We start from the raw sequence: 27996 nt of genomic DNA, 5'->3' as shown, positions 1-27996 counted from the left end.
TTTTCATGTTATATTCACTGAAACAATGAAACAATGAAACAAAGCAAACTTTTTCTTGGGGATTAGGTTGAAAGGTAAGACTTAGTATTTTTCAGATTAAGTTTATTAGAAGTTTATTGCTAGTAGGCTGTATCATTTATACCAAGAATCCCGAATTTCCTAAGACAACCAGACCTCTTCAGTACCAAGACACCACACAAAGAGTTAAATCATTCCTTCCTTGGAAAATTGGGAAAATGTCTTTCCGTTCTTTCATTTCCCCTTGTTCCCCAATGTCCTACAGAAAATACATGCTTCTTTTGTAATTAGTCTTCTATAAAAAAAAATAGGGAATACAGTGAAGCATCCCTCACACTGGCAGTGAAGCTGTTATGTAGCAACTACATGCCCAAGTAAAGCAAAGAGCAAAAAGGAAAGAGTTTTAGGTTAGGAGAACTAAATGTGCAATCTGTTTCCTCATGTGATATTTGGTAAATGTCAAAAGGATATCTTTTCAAATATGTATAATAAGTGGACAATTAAAGAAAAAACACCAACAACAAAAAACAGAATTACCAATATAATTTAAAATGATTAGGTATTAACAAAGGAAATATTGTAAAAATTTTAAAGAGTTTTGTGTTCCACAGGAATTTAAAGTATTTAAGAGCTGCTGATACATCATAGACATCTTTGTTCTATTCTGCATACTTGGTTCTCCGTAGAGGCATATTATTCACCATTCTAAGCACCGATGGACAAAAAATGTGACCTCTGCTGGACCTTTCTACCTACTGATACGGTTTTTTGTTCAATAAGAAAATATTTAAACATTTTCTTCTATTGTTATGAGTGGTGTTGCCGCAGTTCAGGGTGACTCAGCAGTATCTGTTAATCTCACTAACTCCTTTGATCATTTTCTTAGCAGTGCTTTAATATCTTGCCTTGGGAATGTGCTCCTGTGGCAGGTCTGAAATGGAGCTGCTAACACACTTTATTTTTTCTTTCTTCTACAGTCTCTTTGCATGTATTCCAATGAACAAAATTAAACTAACCATAAGTGATCATCTCCTTAGATTTTCTTTAGCTCTATGTTCTTCGTGTGACCACATCTACATTGCAATTAGCATGCACCTGAAATTTCTGAAGATTATTCTAAAGATGCTTCATAGAATCCAGTTCTGGTAATGATTTGCATTACCAAGTAAATAAAAATAGATTATATCCCAGGCTTTTTTCTGCGGTTCACAACTGAATTACACAAATGAATTTTAAAATGTATTTTTTTCACAGCAATGATCTTTGTAAGCAATTCCATTCTGGATTACAGATTATTTGTCTGTAACAATCTTCAATCTAACTTCAGGAACTTTTATATCCCATATCAAAAAATTGCTTAAAAAGTCTCATTTAAAATCTGAAATGGTCTGCTAAGATGTGAATAGTAATTTCTACCAATCTGATTCCACGTTTGTCAATCATGGAAGGTAGTCAATGACCAAAGTGCTCCACTTTTACTTTTTTTCCTAATTGTAAACATTTCATTTTAGGTTTACTGTGTTGATAGATTTGGAATGGATAATAATATCATATGTATTTCGTTTTATTATTTTGTTGCCTTTCAAAGAATTGCTCATAATAGAGATGTATCTGAACTGTATGTTCTTTATATATATATATAGTTAATATTATGACACTTCAGAGTGCTTATAATATAATGGAAACATACTGTTCTCAAAAATCCTACAATGCCTACACAAAAATTTGCCCCTTGTAAAATAAAGAATGAGGTAGAAGGAGTCTTTTTCTTAAGACCTTTGAAAGCACTTACCTTGACTTTTTTTCTATGATTGTCTTAATGTAAATGTTAATTGCCTCTTTGTTATTAAATTAAACTTTTGAGGTACGAACCACAACAAGGAGGATGGAAATCAGTCATATAATAACAGGTTTGTTACCTCGGTATTATCTTCTGAAGACATTTTTCCTGAAAGACATTTCTGAATTCCAGTTTTTCTCTATTTCAGAAATGATTTTGATGCTGCTACATTTTACTGGTTGAAAATTCTGATATATCTCTAGTAGTAAAAAATATATATATATCCATCTGTAATCAAAACTGGCTATTTCCTAGAAAGGTCTTGGGAGCTGTCCAGGTGATGTTGGAGATCTTGTTTTTACTTGTTTCTTTTTCTGGCTTTTTAAGTCACACTCTATTCCCAAATTAAAATAAATAAATATGGAATGAATATAAAAAGTAAAATTGATCATTTATAAATTAAAACCATTTTATATCTAGTTTTTTTTTTCTAAATCATAGCAATAAGAGCACTGAAACAATTTAAAGGCGGGAGTAATTCTTCTAGCAAGAGAGAAGTTGGTGACAGAGGGAAAGGAAAGAAAGATTCGGAACATACAAGGATAAAGAAGAATCGCTGGTTTCCAAAAATATGGCTAACAAAATACTCCTGGTTAAAATATGACGATGAAAGGGGAATAATGTTCTGTGCATTGTGTCGCAAGCATGATGTGGACCTGGGGGAAAGAATTCATAATTTTTGTTCTGGCACTGATGACTTCAAACTGGAATTTATAAATACACACCAAAACAGTGAAGCACATGCCTGGGCTACCTGCATGGAAGCTGCCAGTACTGCTTCACCAAATACAGCTTCTGCTGAGCAGATGTTGAAGAGTGTGAACTCCATAACAATAGGAAGAGTAGAAAGTACTTTTAGAACATACCATGCAATTGCTAAATCTGATTGGCCCTTTACAGACCTGGACTGGATTTGTAAACTAGATGATGTGAAAGGAACAGATATTGGTTCTGTGTTCAGAAATGCTAAGTCAGCAAGAATGTTTATACATTGTATGGCTGAAGTAGAAAGAAAAGCTCTAAAAGAAAAACTAGAGAATTGTAAATACTTTTCTCTTATTAGTGATGAATGCACGGATAGCATATTCCGATCAGTTGCAGCTGTTTATGTGCGCTTTGCAAATGAAGGAAAAGTTCACTGCTGGATTGTTGGGATTCAGCCTGTTCAGAAAAATGATGCTTCAACTATAAAAAGTGCAATCAAGGAAACATTTCAAATAAATCTCCAGCTTAGTTTGTCAAGCCAAGACTGGTCAAGAAAATTAGTTGGACTTGGAACTGATGGAACAGATGTAGTGACTGGTCAAAATGATGGGGTAGCTAATCTCGTGAGGGAAATCCAACGTTGTGTACAATCTGTACATTGTTTTGCTTACCATCTAAGGCTGGTTTACAAGAAAGTACTGGAAAACATTCAGCCGTACATTAAGATACACAGTATCTTAACCAATGGCTTGAGAAATGTGTACTACTTCTATCATAACTTGACTCTAAATAAGAATAATATCAAAGCTATATACGAAGCCATCAAGTTACATCCAGCTATTCTGTCTTGCACTGGAGGCTCCCAGTGGTTTCCTCGCCTACAGACAGCGCTACAAATTCTCCTTAATGGTTATCCTGCATTTGTTCTACATCTGAATGAGGTAACTGCTTTAAAATTCAACATCACTTTCAGAAAAAAAATTAATAGCTGTGGTTAACTTTGGTCCACCTTCCTGACACATTCTATTTCTGTATTGATTTCCAGATTAAAGGAGATTCGAGGACCTCAAACAGGCAGAAAGTCAAAGGCCTATTGTATCTCCTTCTGAAAATGGAGATAGTCAAGTTTTCCCATTTCTTACTGGATGTCATCAATGTCCTCAACATTCTGTTATGTGTTACTCTGGATCAGAATTCCTCCATTGCAGATATATTTGCAGCCATTCAGTCAACCATGAAAACACTCCAAATGTATCAAACAAGGTCTGACATTTCTAACAATGGAATTGTAATCTCTTACAATATAGCAAAAGAGTATTATATATTGTTTTGTACTTTTTATCTTTCAGAGCTAGTCCAAAGGAATGCTTGACAGAGACCATTCAGCATTTTTATGGCCACCACCTTGCTGGAAATAGAAATATTTCATTAGTACGAGCCAAAATACTAAGTGATTTGCTGAAGAGTTTAAGTGATTGTTTCTGTGATGGTAATCAAGATGTATTGAAAGCAACTCTTATTGGAAGTTTTAAACTATGGCCTAACAAAATGAAACAAGGTATATAACTGTGATAATGGCTTGCTGAAGAAGTGCTTATTAGACTTTTTTTTTTTTTTTAAAGAAAAAAAAAAACCAAAAACAACTAATATATTGTTTTCCATCTATTATAGAATTTGGTGAAAAGGAAGTATCTGTCTTGAGTAAACATTATGAAGCCATACTAGAATCTGCTGGTGTAAAGATCACTGAAGTTGAAACTGAATGGAACATGTTGAAATTAGAGCTATATAACAGGTAATAAGGGTCTTGCAGTTGTGCCTGTTTTTTGACTTACTTAAAAGGACTGTGGAAAAACATCTAGCAATAGGCATAATTCTTCAGTTTTTACTTTGCTTTCTAGATTTCAGAACATCCAGACCTTGACATGGGATTCAGTGAATGCACATTATTCAAAGAAGTATCCCAATATCCTGGCATTGGTAGATCTGATCCTAACTCTGCCAGCAAGCTCAGCTAAAAGAGAGCAAGTCTTCAGTCAAATGAAATTCATCGTGATGTATCTGCACTTTAAACTAATGTCTGAAAGTGTGATTACAGATTTTATGACAATCCAGATGAATTCTCCAGATATCAAAAAATGTGACCCCTGAGAAACTATTCATTTGTGGAATGATTTACTTGGCAGAAAAATAGTACACTACAGGCATATGGTATGCATATCAATGAAAGATCAGTTTGCTCCTATGAATTTGATTTGGAGAGCCAGAGTGGAAGTGATCAGATGATTTCCTTCAAAATCATTCTTATAACATCTATGGACAGTTTACCAACATATCTTGCAAGATTATTGAGTGTAAAAATTCTCTCTTTTCCATAATGTACTACAATTTTTAAGAATAGCTTGTCTTTTTATGCACTGTTGAATCACTGGTAGCTGTTTATACTTGCCCTTCTTTTCTAGATTTCTTACAAATCTGAAGGTAATAAATAAAAATTATGCAGTACCTTGTGACCATGTCTACACCTGAGAGATGAGTCATAGTTACCTGGTTCTTCATTGCATTTAATCCAAGCCATTGATATATTATCTCCACTTAATTTAACCCTTATTTTTGATGGCTTGAGAAGCTTTATTCGTTCTGAAAACCATGAGTTTCTTTTGATAAATTTGTGGTAAAGAAGTGCATGATTGCTATCAAATGATTGTTTGGCATCCTTAGCCTCTTAGTTAAGAGTAATGACTTTTCTCCATGTCTGTATGTATTAGTACTTCTAAATCTCTTATGGATAAAGTTTAACATGACGTTTCAAGTTTCTTGTCAGACTTGTCCTTCAGAAGACTTTCCTGCATAGTAGGAACTACTATAATTAGAGACTTCTTACATAGTTCTGTAGTCTATTGCTGATAATTAATTGCATAAATCAGACTTCCCATAACACATCCTCCTGCAACCAGGATATGACCAGTGTACTTCATAGCTTAAACCATTTCTTTTCATGTGAAAACATTTCAGGGAGGACTGCAATTAGAATGCTGTATCTTTCAAACATTGGAGTTGAGGGTGATTGCTGTTCAGAGAATTTTCTGGTGTCATAATTTGCTACTATCTTCATGGTTCTAAATGAAGGTTCTAAGTGAAACCTTCTGCTTAGTTCCAGTCATTGAAAAGCATCCCAGCAGAATACCTTTAAAGAAAACTAGTAAGAAATTGTTAAAGGCTTTTCTTATTTATTCCAAAACTGATGAAGTTGAACTAAAAATAATTTGGGGTAAAGAAATTTGAAATCATTGACCTTTAAGTCAGTCCTTTTCTAAACTGAGATTAACACTCTGCTTTTGGTATAAGAAGTCTAGTAATTGCAGAAGATGTGCTACTTACATATAACTTTCCTATTTTCACATGCATATTCATGCTACTTCTAAGTCTAAGTAGTTGTGTATGTCAGAAACAGAATATGTTTGAATGCATGCCTCATTAAGATGTATTAGTCCACACAAGAAGAGATTATTATTGTGTACTATATGGTAGATTATAAAATATCGTTGAAGTATGTACATTTGTGATTTCTTAGATAACAAAACATTTGTGATTTCTTAGATAATGAAAACGTTCCTTTATATTTTATCTAATAAGCAACAAGATATATATCACATGGAGTGCCTTGTTGCATTTATTGCATAGCAGTTTCTAAGGATTTTCTCTTTAAGATTTATAATGTCAGATTTCTCCCTTTGAAGTTTCAAGTGGGAAAGTTCCAGGTATGATGAGATTGGAAAATGTTTGGAAATATTACTTGGAAAGTCCAAGAGCAGAAGACAAATCCAAAGTAACAAATGAAAGTTAATTTTGAATCTGTAATACTGAAGACACTTTAGTGATGCGTGAGTTTAACCATCACCATTTTTGGTGTTAGGATTGGAGAAGGGTTTATTACTGTCTTCTTTGTAATAGTTTGTTTTAATTGAATACTGTTATTTTCTCACTGCTTTCCTTTTCTAGATGAAAATAGCAGTGGTCTTTTAATATTATCTTTCAGGTCATTTTTCTAACTCTGTGATGATTCTTGCTTAGTTTCCATACATGCTTCAAGATCTTCAGATTCCAAGATTGTCTGTCAACAGAAACCTTATGACTGCAAAGAATAATTCAGATTTCTTCCCACATACTTTTTGGTGATATTGTGATAAACTAAAATCCCTAAAGCCTTTCTACAGAACTGTTACTTTGGCAGTATGATTCCCTCTGTGACATTTATGCAGTGCATTATTTCAGTGCAGTGTGGCACTTAACATTTATTCTAATAGGACAATGTTCTTTTACTCCCAGGCTTTACCTCCAATTTGTAAAATTCATTTTGAATTCTAATGCTGTACTCCAAAGTACTTGATGTCCTTTCAAGATTGGTTCTATCTGCAATATAATAAACACAGTAATTTTTGCAGTCTGTTTCCTCAGAGCACTTTGGTTTGTTTCCGGTTGTATTTAATTACTGGTCTTCTCAAATCTCTTCAGTTTTTCTAAATCTTATTGAATACTAATTCCTCTTCCATAATGTTTTGTATCCTTTCTTGTTAAGAATATCTACATATTGAATAAGTTTGTTTTCTATTTAGTCGCTTATGTCATTCAACAAAGAACTGTTGTTCTTTCCTTTTGGAATAAATGAAAATATATTGTAAAGAGCATACATGTTTTGAAACTGTTATTGTTAGATGGACAAAGAATATTCTAGGAATTGTTTTCTCTCTCTGAGGACATTATTTCCTCCTACTGCTTGCATAGCCCCATTTAGGGATGTCAGTCTTCTTTTCTCAGCACCATCTGTGCAGCTACCCACTCACATCTCCCCATGACTGTAGAACAGCTCTATGGCATTAGCAATCCATGAAGAAAACTGTCTAATCATTTTTTGTCTTGTAATATAATCTGATACTTTTAAACAGTTCCATCCTGTATAATATGGAAATAAATACATTAAATCTAGACTCAATATTGGAGACTGAATTGAAGATAGTTAATTGAATTTTTTTTAAAATATGCTTATGAGGGATCTCTTCTCTCAGCCTGAACATTCCTTGTTCTCCTGAAGTATGTCATGGTATTTGATTGATATTGTATTTGTCACACTATATGTGAAATTTTTGAACTACTATACCAATTTAAGAACACTTTGGAATTTTCCCACAGCAGGAGATTTCATAAGGTGGTGATTTAAGAAACTATTGTACAACACATTGGCAGTTCTGAAAGTAGCAGATAGATCGAAAGTAACTCATATTTACCACAGAAAAAGAAAAATGATCAGATGCTACAGATCACCTAAAAGGTGATCTCATTGATTTGCCACATGCTTATATGAACTAAGATTAAAGTTGCCTTTAAACTATGTCCTAATGTCTCTTGGTTCAAGTTTGTTAATTTTCTTGTCCCTCAGTTAATATATTATAAATATATTATATATTAAATATATTTGTGAGAATGTATAGTTACCTAGAGTAGAGCAAACTGCTTGGGGGGAAGGGAGGTTGGTGGGGGGTGGGGGAAGGAGTGAGTGCACTCATCCAAAGGTTGTAGTCTCAAAACAGCGATGACCATCAAGACATTGAAGAAGAACTGGAGACCTTCTCAGGAATCCTTTTATATCTTCTAGGTTTAAAAATGCACTGTGCCAAGTCATAAACAAGCAAGCTCATAGTAACAAGCTTGTCTAAAATAAGTTTGGTATCCAAAATGTTCTTGTAGGAAGGTTATACTGGTTTGTCAGCGAAGCAGGACAAAACTGTAAATGGACAGGATATCATACATTCTGATACCAGCCTTTGAATGATTGTCATGGTAATAGCCTTGCACTGGAAGAAGCATACTGTGAGAAGTCTGAAAGTACTTTCTGTTGGTCCTTTACAACAAGTTACTTGACTTGTCACCTTAAATACATAAATGAACAATCCACTGTGTTTCAGTAAATGACCTAAGTCACATCATTCTAAAAAGATCTTCTTTCTCAAAATAGGTAACTCAAAAGCTTTCAGAAGGTGGAAGCTTGTCAGATTACTTGTATCAGTTTGCCAGTACTTCACTCTTCCACTTCAAAGATGAATTCTATGTCTAAGCCACAAAATGTTCAGAAGAGCTCCTTTCCAGGAGGACTAAGTTTAGCTGCAGTGACAAAAAACTATAAGATTAAAAAAAGAAAACTAGCAACTTTTTTCATTCTTGTTTTTCACTGGCCATGTTTGCTTTTAATCATAGATTGAAAAATTAATGTATTGACATTGTGGAAGTGGTTGTAGCCAGATGAAATCAGCTTAGTCTCTCAAAATTTAGATAATTTGAAACTTTTTTACCTTTAAAAAAAAACTAAAAGAATTCTGCAGAGATCTTACAGTGAATCTCTGGGCAAGGAAAGTCCATTCCTGGTCTGTTTTATCCGTCGTATTTTGACATGCATAGTTTTATGCTTTAATAATATATGTGAAGTTAAACAATTCTCTTTGCTTATAAGCCAATCTTACTTTACAAAACAAATTAGCTTTATTATAAATGTCTATGTCATGTATACAATTTTATCTTGTGATTTCTTTAACATAAAATGCAGAGCTATTTATCTACCTTCCACACATGCATTCTTTGAAACTCTTTAAGCAGTTAATTTTCTATACAAATTTTAACAATGTTCTGTGTCTACCATCTTATTCTCTAGCCTATGATTACTTTCAAGAGTCAAGGTAGATTTACAATTAATTAAAATAGAGCACAGTGAAAGAAAATGTTGGTAGATATTGAATGCACACAACAGTGATTTATTCTGGATGAGAAAATGTTATGTTTGGCTTCAAATATATTAATATTATTAATAGTACAGAATGGTAGAACAAATAAGTTTCCCATATGGCCATTAAAATTTAAAAATTATATATTCTCTTTAGCAAAATGAGACTATTTAAAATAGCAAAAATAATTTTTATATTAACTTTTATTTTATTAGGTGTCCTACCAAAGGAAGTATTTATTGAAATTTTTACAGATCTGATTAATTCAAATCTTGGAACTGATTACCTTCCTGATGCGTGGAATAACCTAACGCCTAAAGATGTAAGTTCACACCTACTTTTAGATGTTTTGGCATTACTCTTCCTCTGACAAAGTCAGTTGTGCATTATTATCATTTTTTCCTTAAAAATCTTATGTTTCTTTAGAGAAAGATTCTAGAAGACACTGTACCAGTTATAAAATATATGTCAGAACTGTATTTATTTACAGTTTTCAAATCACATCACTTCCTTAAAAGCCATGGAAAATTCACTTACAGGTGTTAAAGTAAGATGGCTTATGTTCTTTTTTCCAAGGCAGGAGAATGAACTCTGGAGCTGACCTTAAATTCAATTACCCAAGATTTTCAGGTTTAGAAATATGAAAAATTGTAATTTAGCTTTTCCAAACCTTTCATCACAGAGCATTACTGGTTAATTTTACTTTGAGATGTTGCAGGAAGTACATGGGATGGAAAAACTAGCATATGCTAGTTTTAGCATATTTTGATAATTAGTTCTGGGATGAAGTCACAATTCACATTAAGGTCTTAATTGGACTTTAGATGGGAGAAACAGCTCTGTTGAGCGATTCTTCAAACAGACAAATTGCATGAGTAAACCATTTTACAATTGCTGAGTGATTGAATTTCGTGAAAACTAGTCACAGCTGTCCCCAGAATGTGAAAAATCTAATCTTAAAACAGGAAATTAATTATAAAGGGAAAATATGAGCCAAGCATTCAATTTGTTAATAGAGCACATGTGCATGTAACTCAGTGCTCTTTATTCCTTAATAACTCTTCATGCTCATTTTGTTCTTAATAACAGGATTTCCCTTGAAAGAGTTTCCTTAATAGAATGGCTTTAAAAGGAGACTTGTACATTTATAGTGAAAGCAATAATTTATATGCTAAAGAAAACAAATTAAGCATAGACTACTATATGTGTTTATTCTGCACAAGCTGTTCTGAGCTGAACTCACCATTTCATCCTTTCAGTGGGTGACAATAGAATTTCATATAGAGTTTCAAACTATATAAAGCAGTGCTATACCTGCCAATATTAGGCAGATGGAATCTACACAGTAAAATCAACTAAGTCTGTATTGCCTAAGGATCTCATCCATGTAAGTACCTTTCCTTCTTCTGGAACTCCGGTCTGGCATGAACCAGTCATTTGGTAAAGAAATGTTTGTATGGAGCACAAAATCTTATGGAAGAGAACAGTAAATTCACACTACACCAGCAGTGCAGAAGTGAACTGTGCCAGATTTGTTACTTCCACACCTCACCGTAGAAGGGAGATAGGTGGAAGGCGGTTGCTTTATGTGTTTTTGTTTGAGTGAAGCAGTAAACCAAGGGTTAGGGGTGATCCTGAAATGCTTCTCTCATGAGGATATGGTGCACAACTACGTGAAGGCAGTGGCGGAACATCAGTGTTTTTACTATACAAAGGCTCTTACTTACTATGTAGAATTATGGGTGTTCTTGCATTGGAGATGCTGCAAAGTAAGGATAAGATGTAACTTTCATAAATGTATTGGTGTAGCTGCACTGTGTAGACTAGGACGAAGTATAAATAACTCCCAGTTCTTTATCGATCTTTGAAATCTTGCTGCAGAACCTTACATGTTTATGTGTCCTTATGTATACATATTTGACAATATTTATTATTTTATTTTTATAGTTACATAATCTGGCAACTGCATTCAGCGAGAACACAGAACTGATTGACTGGCGCAGATTCATGTTAGCAGCAGCACAGCCTTGGCCAGTGCCATCTGTGACACAACTTCTCAAAACCCTCTATAGCTTCATGTCAGTTGATGTACTTGGATTTGACTTTGTTACACTGAAAGACTGTATGCAGGTGATAATACGTTTCTCAGCAGTATTCTCTTTTCGTATTCGCTTCAGTAATATTCTATTGTTAATCATCTCTTTGAATGGAATAATGTATTGTGAGGTTTATTTACACTCATTCAGCCTGAATTTTATACCGTTTGCTATTCGAGGGGGATTTCTAGTGAAAATATCCTTCAGAAAACTGAAGGCCTGACATCTGTCTTATCCATATATGGTAGACTAATCAGATTAATTAAGCTTACTTTTTACTTCCATTTCCTATTTGAGCCATAAACTAATTCCAAGTGAAAATAATTCCTGTTCTAAATAAATTATTTGATCAGCAGTTTAACTACTAAGAATTGTCTCTACTATTAACTAATACTATTCAATACCCAAAGGATAGAAAAAAAAATTGCTCCAAACAGAAACAAGAATTTTAATTAGGTCTCACTCGCTCTACATTGATGGAATATTTTGAGAATTTTTCCAGTAATGAATTTTTTCAAATGAAGATGGTTTTTCATGCCTTGGACACATAGGAAATTAAAAAAAAATATCTGACCTATTCTTTCCTTTAAAAAAAGTTTCTATTTAAATCTGTTTGCTGAACAAAGTTTTTCAGGAAGTTTCATGAAAGAGTATTAAAAATGCATTTTTTTTTTTCCTTTGAACAATACTGACCTTCCTTTCAATTAACAAATTTTCACTATCATTTTTAATACTTTGGATGACTTAAAATTTGCATTGACCAATTTATATGTACCTCTTCATAAATACGTGTATGCACGTATGCACAAAAATTCATCAGTTCTGTCAGTTCATATTTATGTAGTCATACTGGAGTTACATGCAAAATATTTTAGATAAATTTCAAAGAATCTTTTCTCAAGTTGGTTTTCAATCTGTGTAGGCTTAGTTTTCTTCCAAAATTAAATAAGGCTGTATTAGTTCAGAACGCTGTCTGTTTTAGAACTTCTTTGATTGAATTAAAGCTTCCAGCTGATGCTCATCTCACCCCAGACAAAAACAAAACAAAACAAACCCAAATTCTGCAATGCCATAAATTCCACAAAACATGCAGGTGTTTATGTTGCAATTATTTGTCTGCGTTTCTTCTTAAATTTGAGGGCTTAAAAATAAGCATGTTTAAGACATGCAAGGCTGCAAATGAATTTTTTTAATACAGAATCCTAATTAAAAACAGATTCAGCTGAGCAATATGACTGCATGCTTCTGGATCAGAAATGGCTCAAAGTCAGCTCAGGGTAAATAAGAAACTGTGTCCATTCATTTGTTTCTAGACCTGCTCCTATTAGTTCTTCTATAAGAATGGTGACTGAATTTGTAGACCTGGACAGAATAGGACTAGAAGGTTCAGAAAAACATAGGCAACTTCTAGCTGAAGCTACTTTTTCAGAAGGGACCTATATAGGTATGCATATAACTTAAAATGCTCAAGAGAACATTTGGGGAACATCCAGAGGCTATTCCAAGTAATGCAGTTCAATAATAATAAAGAGTCTGCACTTCTCTGAAAATTTTATTCTACAAAAGAGTCATATTGCAAATAAAAATAGTTAACGTCTTTTTGTTTGAGAATAGAGCCTGAAGTGTCCTCATTTGAAAAGATCATGAAAATTCTGTATATCTTCCATGTACTTGGAATTATTGCATTTACAGCCATTAAAAGAACAGGACTGCTATTTTTTGTATTTAGGTAAAATTTAGCCCCCTAATTTATCAAGAAGATATGACTTGTTTTTATTGCATTTTTAATATCAATTTAGAGCAATTTATGTCAGATTTCATTAGGTCATTACTAGTGTCATTTTCTTCTAATTTCATGCTTTAAAAGAATTATTCATGTTCTGTAGAACATAGTGCACTAGAGAATTAATGAGTCAGTGCAGTCTATAAAAATAAGAACAGCTGAGTAAGATTAGTTGTTCAACCACCACATGGGCACATCATCTACCATCTGATTTATTTCTAGAGAAAGAATCTCAGAAACAATAAAAATTTTACTTTCTTGCCATACATTTCTGTTTTTCTATTTTGTAAAAAAAAGATTGTAGTAATTCATCTGAAATATGAAAAATAATGTTCATCACAATATTTTAAGTGTTTACACTGAAAAAATGCTGCAACTTTCATTTAGTACCTGTAATTCATAAGATTACCAGCTATTTGCAAATCTTCGGTAAGGGTCCCTTAAACAAAACAGGAAATACAATAAGAATGACATTTATAAATAAAAATGAAGACGAACTTTATTCTCTGCTTTAATACTGAGACTTACATGCATGCAAAATTTTGTGTAACTCTGAATAATTGATATGATATTATTGTCCTAACAAGAAACAATGACAAGCAACATTCAGTGAAAATAACAGAAAGAGCCTACCATGGGTAATTTGAGGTGCCCTGCTATCTGCACCTCTGCTAGCAAACTAATTAGTTCTAGAGAACACTGCAAGGTGATGGAACTCAGTTGTCCTTACTGTGACATTCTCTGCACCATTTCTAGCTTGGTTTAACAAGACCCTATTACGAGCAAGTGAGTTTTTCTGTAGACAGTCTGGTTTTGGCCATCCCATCTTAGAAGGTAGGATGGCAGAAGTTTCTTTACAACTACCTTATTCATTTATACAGTTTTCAAGAACATAATGTCACTTCAATGCCACTCCACTTTCCACAGTTCTGGAATTATCTATAATAAGTTGAAGGAGCTATTTTATTTGTTCAGTGTCATTGTAAATTAGTAACAGATTCAGCTTAATTAAATCCAATCCAGTTGAGCTCTCGGTAATCTACATAGGTCACTGTGAAAATAACACCTCCTATTTATTTCCATGGAAACAGCTTCAGATACAAGGAGTGCAATAACACTATTTGATAGAGCAAATTCTCATCTACTAAACAGTATTTTTCAACTCTAACAACCCTCTGCTAAATCGTATCTCTGAGCACCACATACAAACAGCTCTTAAACACATCCAGGGATGGTGACTCAACTGCCTCCATGGGGAGACTATTCCAGTGTTTAACTACCCTTTCTGTAAAGAAGTGTTTCCTAACGTCCAACCTAAATTTACCTTGGTGCAACTTGAGGCCATTTCCCCTTGTCCTGTCACCTGTCACCGGTGACAAGAGACCTGCCCTGCTCTCACTGTAAGCACCTTTCAGAACGTGTTGCTGCCACGACTTCTGAGAAGCACCACTTAGCCCTCATTGTGCTCACGCTCACTGTTTCATCTACATAAACATTCAGCAAATGTTGATAAAAGTCAATTAGTGTGATTTTTTTCTGCGTGGAGGAATTCACTGACACATGTTTGCTACATACTTATGTCCATATTAGATACCATTCTGTCAGACTGTCCCTCTGCTGTCATCTATTACACTGTAAAAAAAGTAACTGAATGTCTGCCTCTTACATTTTGGGCCAACAAAATGAAGTAGGAGTCATTACTTTCAGATTAGCGCTTGTATATTTTCAAAACTTTTGGAGAATGAAGACTGCTTAATTTTAATATGTGAAAATAAATGACTTTTTTTTTTTTTCTTTTTTCCTTAGCTTGGCTTATGGTTTAATGGAAGTGAAGATCTAAGCATAACAGAAGATTGCACAAAACGGTTGCCTTTTGATAGGCTAGGGAATCTTGTCAAAGTAAGTTTAAAAACACAGCCATTTAGAAGAGACCACTCACTCTTCCAACTCCATTCTGATGTTGCCCAAAGAGGTTCTGGATGCCCCATCCCTGGTGTTTAAGATCAGGTTAAATGTGGCCTTGAGCAATCTACTCTGGTAAATGATCTAGCAGCTGGCAGCCCAGCCTGTGGCAGGGGGTTGGAATTTGATGATCATCGAGGTGTGTTTCAACACAAGCCATACTATGATTCTACAGTTCTTTCTTGGGTTTTCTGAGTGGCTTTTGAGGTCAGGTGCTTCAGAATCTGATTTCCACACGTAAAAGAATAATAAGAAATCTAGGACGTAGAGACAGGAATCTATGAATTGTTCTTCACTATTCCAAACCACAGACAACTCGGTATTCCTGTTTTCTGTTGAACTGCATTGATTTCACTACATGGTGACCACTGTTGTAAGGTCATGCATGACCAACCTCATCTCCTTCTATGACTGGGTGACCAGACTGGCAGACAAGGGAAAGGCTGTTGATGTAGTCTATCTAGCCTTCAGCAAAGCCTTTGACACAGTCTCTCACAGTATTCTCCTGAGGAAAATGGCTGCCTCTGGCCTGGACAGGTACACCATTCTTTGGGTAAAAAACTGGATAGAGGGCCATGCCCAGTGGGTAGCGGTTATTGGAGTTAAGTCCAGCTGCCAGCCTGTTATAAGTGCTGTCCCCCAGGGGTCACTGCTGGGGCCCATCTTGTTTAATGTCTTTACTGATGTCCTAGATGAGGGGATTGAGAGTACTCTCAGTAAGTCTGCAGATGACACCAAGCTGGGAGGTGGTGTTGATCTGCATGAGGATAGGGAGGCCCTTCAGAGGGATCTGGATAGGCTGGATTGCTGGGCTGATGTGAATGGGATGAGGTTCAACAAGGCCAAGGGCCGGGTCCTGCACTTTGGCCACAATAACCCCATGCAGCACTATAGGCATGGGGCTGAGTGACTGGATGACTGTGAAGAGGAAAGGGACCTGGGGGTGTTGGTTGATGCTCGGATGGATGGGAGCCAAATGTGCCCAGGTGGCCAAGAGGGCCAATGGTATCCTGGCCTGCATTAGAAACAGTGTGGCCAGCAGGAGCAGAGAGGTAATCGTCCCCCTGCACTCAGCACTGGTGAGGCTGCACCTTGAATATTGTGTTCAGTTTGGGCTCCTCACTACAAGAAAGATATCGAGGCCCTGGAACATGTCCAGAGAAGGGCAACAAAACTGTTGAGGGGTCTGGAGCACAAGTCTTATGAGGAGCAGCTGAGGGAGCTGGGATTGTTTAGTCTGGAGAAGAGGAGGTTCAGGGGAGGCCTTGTTGCACTCTACAGCTTCCTGAAGGGAGGTTGTGATGAGGAGGGGTTTGGCCTCTTCTCCCAGGCAACAAACAGGACCCGAGGAAATGGCCACAAGTTGTACCAGAGGAGGTTTAGATTGGACATAAGGAAAACCCTTTTCTCTCAGAGAGTGGTCAGGCACTGGAATGGCTGCACAGGGAGGTGGTGGAGCCGCCATCCCTGGCAGTGTTCAAGAGGTGTCTGGATGAGGGGCTACAAGATGTGATTTAGTAGCTGTGGTAGCAATGGCAATGGGAGAACAGTTGAACTAGGTAGGTCCTTTCCAACCTTGTGATTCTGTGATTCTATAATTCTAAGAATAAGAGAAAAATGATACCTATGTCTGAGCTCAAGAATATTTCTGTGGAAGTGCAGGTATAATATGAATGTAGGAAGCAGTTTTTGAGCTAATTTGTCATGATATCATGTTTTGTGAAATTCTTCTTGTTCTCTGAAAGTCCTCACTTAAGAAAAAGCACCTCTGATTTATCTAAGTATATATAGCCTTTACTGATTTTTAAGAATAGCATAGCTATTCAGCAGTCCTTACTTTATTTCATCCTTTTCTGTACAGACTGTGATTTTTATTTGATCAAATGTCATTTGTAGAAGTTAATTTATATATTTCTGTCCTCTTTGTAGTTTTTCTTCAGTTTATTTGCTGATACTGGAAGATTTCCTGCACTGCTCAACTATTTTGAGATGTTACTTTATTTTGCTTCCCACTCTGATCCTGTTGAAGGTGTTTACAGAGCACTTTGTGTAGCTACTAGAACATATATTCAGAGAAAAGAATCTTCTCTTGTGTGTGAGGTAAAACATTATAATAAAATTAGATAGATAGATAGATAGATAGATAGATAGATAGATAGATAGATAGATAGATAGACAGACAGATAGATATAGATATAACAGTGGTGTTTGCGAATCATACATTAGCTAGATTTCTGTAACTATCTGTGTAGTGCATATCTCCAACTCTTGCAAACAGTCCGTCTGACTTCATGGGAACTCAGAAAATATTCCCACTGACTTGGATAATAATACTCAGAAGTATTTTTCCGAAGTCTTAAATTTTGCTTGTTAAATAATTAACAGAGTTGAAGATATTTCTTGGTAACTGCCCATTGCAAAGATGAGCTGAGAACATTCTTTGATCTAATCTTAGACAATTATGCCCAGCTATGAGGCCAAAAGAATAAGACTGTGATGTGACTTACAATATCATCATCAGGAGTTAGATATAAAACTTGTTTTATTACCATTCTTACTTTTTTTCCCACTATATGTTTCTTCGGGATATTTAAAAATACATACACTTCTGTCATTATTTTCTAGTTTTTCAGTTTGTCTGTAAATCAGAAGAGTTAGTAATATTGAATTTAATATTAAATAATGGTTTAAACTGTTTTTAGAGCCATGATGAATGTATTGTCATATAAAGTGAAGCTGAACTTTTGAACATTTATAGTGTTTATGGAGTATGTTATTATTTTCCCATCTTTTTAAGGACTTAGAATGCCACTACTGCACTGTATGCATCACCTACACATTACTAAGTATAATTCACTTTTTGAAACCTACAATATATATCTGTACACACCTTGGAAAGAACTCATTCCTTTAGATAATAAAATGTTTCATTAGTTCCAACTGACTAGAGTTAAAGGGAGGCAATAGAAAATTTAAAACTGTCTCTGGGTGAGTCAGAATATGATTAAGTCTTTTTCACTTTATATCTGTCTTTAAAAGTGAGACCAGTTATCCTTGGGGTACTCTACCCCCTGATCTGGAAGTCTGCCATGGAGAGCAGAGTAAACACCCTCCCTGCCCCCCCAGTTCAGGTGGAAACACGTAAAAACCTTCTACTCCTCTTGGACTGTCACAAATCCATGGGGACAGATGGGATCCACCCAAGGGTTCTGAGGGAGCTGGTGGTGATGACTGCCAACATGCTTTCTACCATCTATTAGTGTTCATGGTAAACCAGAGAAGTCCCAGAGGATTGGAGGCCTGCCAATGTGATTCCTATCTACAAGAAGGGTTGTAAGGAGGATCTGGGGAGCTATGGGCCTGTCAGCCTGATCTCAGTGCCATGAAAGATTATGGAGCAGATCATTTGAGAGAGATCACAGGGCATGTTCAAAACAATGGGGAATCAGGCCCAGATGTCATAGGTTCATGAAAGGTGGGTCCAGCTTGACCAATCTGATTTCTTTCTATGATCAAGTGACCCACCCGGTAGATGAGGGAAAGGCTGTTGATATATAGTCTACCTTGACTTCAGCAAAGCCCTTGACACTGTCTCCCACAGTGTCCTCCTGGAGAAGCTATTGGCCTGTGGCTTGGACAAGTATACTCTTGGTTGAGTAAAGAACTGGCTGGAGGGCCAGGCCCAGAGAGTGATGGTAAAGGGAATCACATCCAGCTGGTATGTAGTCACAAGTGGTGTTCCAGAGTTCAGTAGTGGGGCCTGTCCTGTTTGATATCTTCATTGATGACCCAGACAAGAGGATTGAGTGTGTCCTCAGGAATTTTGCTGGTGACACCAAATTGGGAGGAAGTGTCAATCTGCCTGGGCGTAGGAAGGCCCTACAGAGGAGTTTGGACAAACTGGATCACTGAGCCAATGTCAGTGGGATGAAGTTCAACAAGGCCAAGTGCCAGGTTCTGTACTTTGGCCATGACAACCCCAAGAAACACTGTGGGCATGGTGCAAAATTGCTGGAAGACAGTGTGGAAGAAATGGACTTGTGAGTGTTGGTCAGTACTCAGTTAAGCATGAGCCAGCAGTGCACCCAGGTGGCCAAGCAGGCCAATGGTGTCATGTTTTCTATCAGAAATAGTGTTGCCAAAAGGAACAGGGAAGTGATTGCCCCTTTATACTCAGCACTGTTGAGGCTGTGTTCTTCACTTCTGGGCCCCTCACTACAAGAACGATATTGAGGCCCAGGAGGGCAATGAAGCTGATGAGGAGTCTAGAGCACAGGTCTTATGAGGAGTGTCTGAGAGAACTGAGATTGTTTGGTCTGTAATGGCGGAGGCTCAGGGGAGACCTTATTGATCTCTACAACTACCTGAAGGGAGATTTTGGTGAGGTGGGGGTTGGCCTCTTCATTTGAATAATTAGAGCTAGAAGAAACCACCTCAAGTTGCACCAGGAGAGGTTCAGATTGCATATTAGGAAAAAATTATTCTCCGAGAGAGTAGTCAGGCACATGAATTGGGCTATCCAGGGATGAGTAATTATCCCTGGAATGGTTCAAGAAACTTTTAGATGTGGCAGTAAGAGGCATGGTTTAGTGGGGAAGTACTAGTGGCAGATGGACTTTTGGACTGGATTATCTTGGATGTCTTTTCCAATCTTGGTGATTCTATGATTCGGTGATTCTGTGACTCTAGAAACTTAGTATTCTCTATTCCAGTGGGAAGTTCTAGATCTCATGATGTTGGATACAAAACAACACAACCTGTTCTCCTCATTGCTTTTTGTTTGTGTTGGTTTTGGTTTTGGTTGGTCTTTTTTTGTGTGTGTTCTGTATGTATGCCTTTTACAATCCTGTTGAATACTATAGATATAACCTGAATTAATAAACCCCCATTTCACTGGAGGAAATGAAAGTTTATACCACTGGCTTCAGTAGGGCCAGCTTTTCATGCAGGATTTTCAAGAACCACAAGGGGGCAAAAAGTAAATTATGAGTTGGTATTGTGTCATCTTTGATTCATCATAGTTCTATCAAATAGAAAAACTTAAATCAATGAAGACATCCAAAATTTTATTCATTTTAAAAATATGAACCTAAACTTCTGTCTACCAGTGGTTGCTTATATGGTATCTAAATCTTCAAGCCCTCTTCTTCTACATGAAATCCAGTAGATGTTATCAATGGAATATTCATCAGTGGAACATAAACAGCTACCCAGTTCATTCCCAGCTCACAGACTGATACACAAAGTTACCTAATTTAATTTGTCCCTCTCTTTTTCTTATTTTGTAATAAGACTTTAGTGGCTCTTGATTGGAAGTTGCCTAAAGATACTTAAATTTAATAACATAAATGAGAGAAGAGCAGACAAAACACATCCTAGAGTTTACCATTACTTGTACTGACTTCAACTGCTTAGCTTTTAAGTCTGAAAAAGGTTGCTATCGGGCTTGTGTAGATAGTTCATGAAATGTAAATGATTTAGTGGGAGTGCTGTACCTAAGAGCTGTTTTTATATTCTTCACTGCTACATATTATAAAGCTGGCTCAGTAACTCTGCTACTTATATACTGTAAAAATATAACATTAATATCTCAGCAGTCTGTCCTTTGTTATAATAGAAAATAGTATGTTGAATTAAATGCTATTTATTTCCTATTGTTCTTAGTGCTTATCTTACATGAAGTGAACTAATCTAGACAAAGTGACCTTTGCAAGGACCTTTCTTGTCTTTATGTACAGAAATGGCTTCAGTGGTGGTCACTGCTTATTTATACTGTGTTCAGTTTAGGGCCTCTCACTGCAGAAAAGACACTGAGATGCTTGAACACATGCAGAGAAAAACAATGAAGCTGGTAAAAAGTCAAGCAAAAAAAAGAAAAGAATGACTGAGGGAAAAAGGGGTTGGATAAGAGGAGGCCAAATGAAAACCTCAGTGCCTTCTACAACTGATTGACCTGATAGGAGGCTGCACCTCTCAGGTGACAAGTGAAGAACATGACTAAATTATCTCAATTTGCAATAGGGGAGGTTAGTTGGATGCTAGGAAAAACTTCTCCTCAAAAAGGGTGGTCGAGCATTGGAACAGGCTGCCCAAGGAAATGGAGGAATCCCTATCCTGAAACTACTTAACAGACATGTGTTTATGGGATCTAAGTTATATTGTTTAGTGTTGGGAACTTGAAAGCTAAGCTGATGGTTGAGCTTAATGATTTTGAAGATCTTTTCAAACCTAGATGATTCTGTGAATTCTATTCTATTACTCTGCACATAAATACAAAGTTCTTGGTAGAGTGTTGGGACTATTATAAATCATAACTATTAAGTATTTTTATGTCTTGTTGTTCTGGAAAAAAATTAATTTCTCAGAGGAACATTGTCAAGATTCTTGGAAAAAGCTGATTATTCCATTTCTACTAATGTCACTGTTACAGATATTTCTAAGCTTTCAGTATCCATTCCTTCATCTTATGTTCAGTGGATAATTTTGTATATGGTGATGATTTTTATTTTGCAAGAACTGAAGTTTGGAACTATAACCAATTGATCCTTAAGAAATGTCTAAATGAAACATATCTTACTGACAGACTATCACTTCATGTTATGTTTGTCCTTTATTTCCTTAGACTTTTCCTTATACTAGCACAGAAGATGAAAATGAACTCTTGAGTTATAGAGGTGAAGGAGTAGTTTCACTGGAAACTCTGCTCAAAGTGTTTCATGATGGAGGAAGTAGGGATGAAGATAATCAAAGATTTAGTAGTCTGGAGACGGAAGGTAGTTATGATAAGGTAAGCTGCTGACTCAAAAGATGTTCTGTACCTTACGTTCTATGCTACAGAAATGCCTCTTGTAATTTTTTGCTTTCCCTTAGATGTTTCTTAAGCATGTCATAAATTCAACAGATACTGTTTTTTCTTAAAGCATTTCTTAAGAGTATATAAAGAATTAGGCAGTGAAGATCTGACGCCTCTTCCACTTGAACTCCTTTTGAAGCACCCTTTCATTCAAGAATTGATTCAGAAGTACCAAGGGTACAAACTTCATGTAAGTACTGCTTTCAGGAACCATAATCTTTCTAGGTAGGCAAGTGGCAATTTACATTATCTTAGAAATGCCTCTAATTCAGATACAGCCAATTTGCAGTGTAGACTGATGTACTACATAGCAGATTGTATATTAGACCAGTTCTTTCATTGTCCATGAATTTTTTTTCATCAAAGAGTGTGCTGAAAGAATCAGAGTCCTTGTAGAATCATAGAATCATAAAATCATAGAATCACAGAATGATTTGAGTTGGGAGGGACCTTAAAGACCATTTAGTTCCCATCACCCTGCCATGGGCAGGTATACCTTCCACTACATCTGGTTGCTCAGAGCCCCACACAACCTAAGAATAAGAGTATGTGGGAAGACAGAATGCTACATCTTTACTCACTCCCCTTCTCCTTTCTGTCTTCCCTGACCCTTTTAATTGTATATACTTTTCCTATTTTTAACCCTTTTTTCCAAGTTCACACAGCATTTCTTGAATAAACTCTTTGTTCTATACATGATCCACCTCAACAAGTATTCTTTACACAAACACTTCACTGACTTAGTAACATGCAGCATACTGTAATCTCCCTATAAAAAACAAATATGACATACTGAAAAACAAAACATAACAAGGCTGTGAAATGAGTAATGCTGTATGTATGTACACTGCTACTTACAAGGAGAGGAACTTCTTTTGAAAATCTTTCCACATAAATCAGTAACTGAATATCAAGAGCACAGTGTTTATTTTTAATCAAGATTTCTGGTATCCCTTTAAGAAGGAACTATTTTATTATAGCTCGAAGAGTGCCTTGTAGTGTATATTTAAAATTTATTAGCTAACATCATAACCGAAGTTATTTCTGGCTGGTAGAATATATTCAAGGCAGAATAATGATTAAAATTGTCACTGTCTGTGAGAACCATCAAACATTTCAGAGCGCATGCTCTAGCCAAAAGCAGTTTCTACAGCTTTTTAATGTGATATTAGGATCATTTAATTAATACATCTTTCTGCTTACCTGGAAGACTCATTTGATGCTTGTGACTCCTTGACTTGACAGTTAGAAGATGCAGAGTTTTAGCATTCATTTGTTATACATAGAATTTCCTTTTGTAAGGACTGATTCTGAAATAATCTCAAATGTAGTGTTCTATTGTTTCTGTGATTAAAAAAGCAAAATCATGCTCCTTGACTGCACTGGTAAATACTCACTGCTCTTAGATGCATGTAATCGACATTTTGCCATCTTACTTTCTAATTCTGACAAAGTGGTGAAGAATTAAAGACCGCAAGTTCTTACTTGACTCTATACCAAACTGTTATATGCACAAGTAAACATATACATAGGGAGCCAGAGGCCACTGTTTTGTATAGGATTCTGGTCTAATGCACATGTACTTCAAGAGTAGTTTCTGAGAGCCTATAGAATTACATCTGGTAACTTTTGCATTCCTAACACAATTCCAATGTAAATAAACAATATTCTTAGCACTGATGACTTTTCAGAAATTCTCCCAAGGCTATAAAAATCTCTATAAAATTGAAATCCAACCACAGTGCTGTTATTTTGAGATCTTGTACAAGATAAATATAGTAAAGATAGGGTGTGGTTTCTAAAGTCAAAATGTTTCTACTACTTCAGTCATAAACACTGGAAAAGGAAATGTTTTGCTGAAAAATATAAGTGAAATATTTAGGTTAGAATCTGTAAAATTTGTATTGGAACACCAGATTCCTTTGACCTTCTGATGTCCTGCTCTATTCTAACTAACAGAATCTCTAAAAATACTATAATGTGCAGGTGAGATATACAGTTGTCTTCAGAAGGGAGCTTGTTCTTTCAGTTTGTTTGTCAGTGGTCCGGGAATAACCTGCATAAAGTCAGCCTTCCTGTGAGCAAGAATGAATTGCAATAAATTAAGTAGTCTGGAAGATATTATGCAATTCTTAATGCTTGCATTAATCCATTATTTCCAGTAATCTACATTCTTACAATTACTGAGTAGTTTAAAAATTAAAAAGTAATAATAAATGTTTATTAAAATCAACGCTTTTATGCTTTTAGTGCTACATTACATTTTTTATCTAGCTTTCAACTCTTGAATGGTATAGTTATCATTAGTTTTTTTAAAAAAATAAATAAATAAACCTAAATTTGAAAGCTGGGAGACCATGCTGTATGTCTATACACCTGGTTTTAGAGTAGGCCACTGTTTTAGGCTTTAGGCTTCTAAATTAGTTTTCATATTATTTCTGCTGCTATTATTGTTGGTTTAGTTAATCATTTCAGTAACATTGCCAAGGTAATCACTCCAGTTGGAGTTCCATTGGGTTAGGATTTCTAATAGCGTAAGGTAAATATGTCTGCCAAACATTCAATTGAAATTTGGGCAATTATTAAAAAAAAAAGCCAAAAACTGCATATACTTACACCAGCCATTTAATATGAGAGAACGGTACAGTCATTCAGAACTCAGCGTATTATTTCCCAGAGTGAAAACACGTTCTGTCTTAGGCAGATTCTGATGCAGATTTGAGCCTTCAGTAAGGCTCAAAGCATATAATTAGTACTCAATACTTAAGGCTTTAGAGCAAAAAGTGTTGCTGAATCATTGTCTACATGTAGGCAGTAGCTATAATACTTACTTAGGAAACCTGAGAAACCTTTTTCATGTGGTGTTTTAAATGCGCCAGTGTGCAATGAGAAGGAAAGTTCAACACAGTGTTCAAATACCTACTCTAAATAAGAGACCTTGTTACTTCTCCTTTGATCACGTATTCCATCAGAAATAGCAGTGGAAGTGCAAAACATGCATTAATGATGTTGCACTTCTGACATTAAAGTGCTAAATGTATCTGTTAATGTAACAGAAAAAAATTGTTCCCTTCATCTAATGCAGGCACAGTAAATCCATGGGTGGACTGTTTCACCAGTGTTTTGGGGTTATTCAGTTCTGATTTCCTCTGCAAGATTGGTTGTTACATAAATTGGATCTGTCCAGAGGAAACTTTCTTTTAATGTTTAACACATTCTTAAATGCTGTTCTATCAATCTCTGTTCTGCGTCAGATTGTAATTTTTGATCATATCATTCTGACTGTCAGACTGTTTTTTAACATGTATTAATGTGGCACTGCTGGAGCATAGGTTTCCACTTCTCGCACACATGAATATAACAGTAGCATTGGAAATAACTAGATAAATAATTTGCTCCATGATGATTAGCCGCAGCTTTCTAAAGCGTATTTTTTACAAGAACATAGACTTTAAGGTTTGTGTTTAAAACACTCATAATAAATTCACATGCTGTCATGCCAGAAGCACTATGGTTTAACTGAGATCCTCATCTGCTTTGTGTGGTAGTGATAAGGGCTGATAGTGAACTTGCTGAAGGTTCCATTTGCTAACATTTGCTTTTGTCAACCGGAACTGAAACGTTTTTTTTTCTGACTCAATGTACAGAAGTAGGCCTCCTTAAAATTGAGTATTTCTTAGAGTCAAAGATAAATGTTAGCACTGCCTTCTAAAACAGAGGGCAGGCAAAATTAATCTTTTATCACAGCTCTTTGATGTTCACTGAAATGCTCCTCATAAATTGCAAGTAAAATGAGGCATCATTTAATACAGGCAGTCTGTGATTTGGGAAAAAAAAAAAAACTTATCTTTCAAAATAGGCACAAAATACCTACTGGAATATGTATTTGAATTTAAACTAATTTACTTTATGGAAATCCTGAATCAAGTTATCCTTTTAATGGAAAAATGTACTCACTGACAATAATAGAAAAATTGATAAAGTTAAATCACCATTAATACTTGTTATAAACATGCAGCATGTTAGAACTTTAAATCATATATTGCTTGTTCATTGCTGACATGAGACTTTGCAAATACAAAATAATTGAAAAGTAGCAAATCAGCATGTTATAAAAAATGCAGTACTGCACAAAAATGTAAGTCTGTAATGTCTGCAGGTAGGTGTGTGTTGTTCCAGAAGTTGCAGTTACTTATTTTATTGCGTTTCTTTTATATATGAGCACCTGATTGAACTGCGCAGTCCCTGCTTATTGTTGGATTGGACTAGATGGACTTCATAAGGCCCTTCCAACTTAAACGATTCAATGATTCTATGATCAGTTTGAAATCTGAACATGTAAAAAGAAACTTTATTTAAAAATTCATCTCATTGTGTTCTGAATGATATTTGTTAGTGCAAACAAGTATTCAGTGTTCAAAAAGTATTCGTATCACTCTATAATGATAGGTATGAGGAGATCCTTTATATCTCTGCTTACTTTGAAAACCATTTTAATATAGTTTCATAAAACTGCATCTCAGTGATATGAAGGAGATGTCATATACTCTTCTAGAATTTGCCATGAAGAATGTTCTTTCTGCAGTTGCCACTATATGGTTATTTTTTTCCAAGCATGTTGAACTAGTGCCAAAGCTGAAGGACAGGGCTGGTTTTTGTGGCCTTTGGGAAAACTTTTTATGTTAACTAGAAAAAGTGTAATTTATATGTTTTCACTGAAGTTAGCTTTTTCTTTTAGCCTCTGGTTTCAATGCTAATTCTAATTTGACAGGCCTTATTATTAGAATTTTTAAGGCAGATCAGGCTGTTGCATTAAATGACCTTTTAAAACTTTTTGTTTTCCTTTTCTTAGGATATTCAATTCTTCCTTCAAAGAGATGAACCAGCACAGACAATTGATGAGAAAACCACATGTAATGACAGTGATGTATGAAAACCTGTGGTTCATATACAAATTGTTTTTCTAAAATGTATGTAAGAAATGAGCGCTAGATCTCCATCCCTCCCTCCCATAGGAAAGGTTTATTCATTTACTGTCACGAGAGTCAAATCCTGAAGCACTTACACATTTAGTTATTACTTTGAATTAAGAAGAAGAAGAAAATAAGGAAACAGCAACCAACAACAGTAAAACAATTAAAAACAAGGAAAGAAATTTATTAGTTCATACTAAACAGCCTGATATAGCCAAAATAAAACTTGTTTCTGAACTTAAATGGAGCTGATTGTGTTTCCTAAAAAGAAATGGTAGAAGAATAATATATATCACATTCTAGTAAGTGAGTTAGTGTATCCATTCAAATATTGTTAACGTATATTAATTTTTATTCTTCAATTGTTTTTCTAAACATGTTGCAGTTCACAGGGGACAGCCACAGCACAGGCTGGGCTGGCCCATGGGCTGGGTGTGCCAGGGCTACTCCACATGCATTTCCACATTACTCCACATAAATTTGGTATTAACCTGAATTAATTTTATTGTTTCACATAATTGTATTCAGTAATTGACCTAAATTCAATTTAAAATCATCTCTGTATACCAAAAGAGAGTATATATAAAGATAAATACAAATTGTAGGCTTTTGTGCATGATGTGTGTTTGTCTAAAAATTTCTGTGGCACTTGAGAGGTTATTGTATTCTTTGGCAGATTAAACAGTCTTAGTAAAACTCTCCTCATTTACTGCTGAAGTCGTTTTATTTTTTCTACATCCACTCCGACTCCTGCTTTCTTCCTGCTGCAGGTTGCTCTGGGGCAGTTCTCATATTTGCAATCTGACACCTGCATTCCATGTTCTATTACTTGCTTAGAAACGTAGTGAATAAGTAAACACTTCAAAATGTCTACTCATACTAGGACACTACTTTGTCATTCTGGGATACTTTTGTCTGCATTTTGTCAGCGCCCTGGTAACAAGCACACCAAACATTTAAAGCTTCCTTTCTCTGGTTTGATTCAGCACAGTG

At 35.5% G+C, this 27996-nt stretch overlaps 1 protein-coding gene across 8 annotated transcripts in view; it reads left to right on the top strand.

Annotated features, from left to right (window-relative positions):
* The window catches only part of SPEF2 (sperm flagellar and cilia associated 2), a 64747-nt gene extending 37035 nt beyond the window's left edge, over positions 1 to 27712 (top strand). Inside the window, exons 29-35 of one of the 8 annotated variants that reach the window (XM_085529889.1) lie at positions 9552 to 9658; positions 11284 to 11466; positions 15022 to 15114; positions 17107 to 17277; positions 21800 to 21964; positions 22098 to 22220; positions 26883 to 27712. In XM_085529889.1, the coding sequence (XP_085386015.1) occupies positions 9552 to 9658; positions 11284 to 11466; positions 15022 to 15114; positions 17107 to 17277; positions 21800 to 21964; positions 22098 to 22220; positions 26883 to 26963 (923 nt within the window). In that variant the 3' untranslated portion in view covers positions 26964 to 27712. Of the gene's footprint in view, positions 1 to 629; positions 1249 to 2299; positions 3505 to 3608; positions 3827 to 3912; positions 4122 to 4234; positions 4359 to 4464; positions 7953 to 9551; positions 10724 to 11283; positions 11467 to 15021; positions 15115 to 17106; positions 17278 to 21799; positions 21965 to 22097; positions 22221 to 26882 lie in introns of those variants that run through there. The other 7 variants (XM_085529890.1, XM_085529888.1, XM_085529887.1 and 4 more) reach the window with 7 other exon arrangements.
* Positions 27713 to 27996: the final 284 nt, after the last annotated feature.

The sequence above is a fragment of the Coturnix japonica genome, chromosome Z, assembly GCF_054131305.1.
Source record: "Coturnix japonica strain WE chromosome Z, WE-NBRP24, whole genome shotgun sequence".
Classification (NCBI taxonomy): domain Eukaryota; kingdom Metazoa; phylum Chordata; class Aves; order Galliformes; family Phasianidae; genus Coturnix; species Coturnix japonica.
The sequence above is the reverse complement of the archived record's forward strand: the minus strand, read 5'-3'. Positions and strand labels throughout refer to the sequence as shown.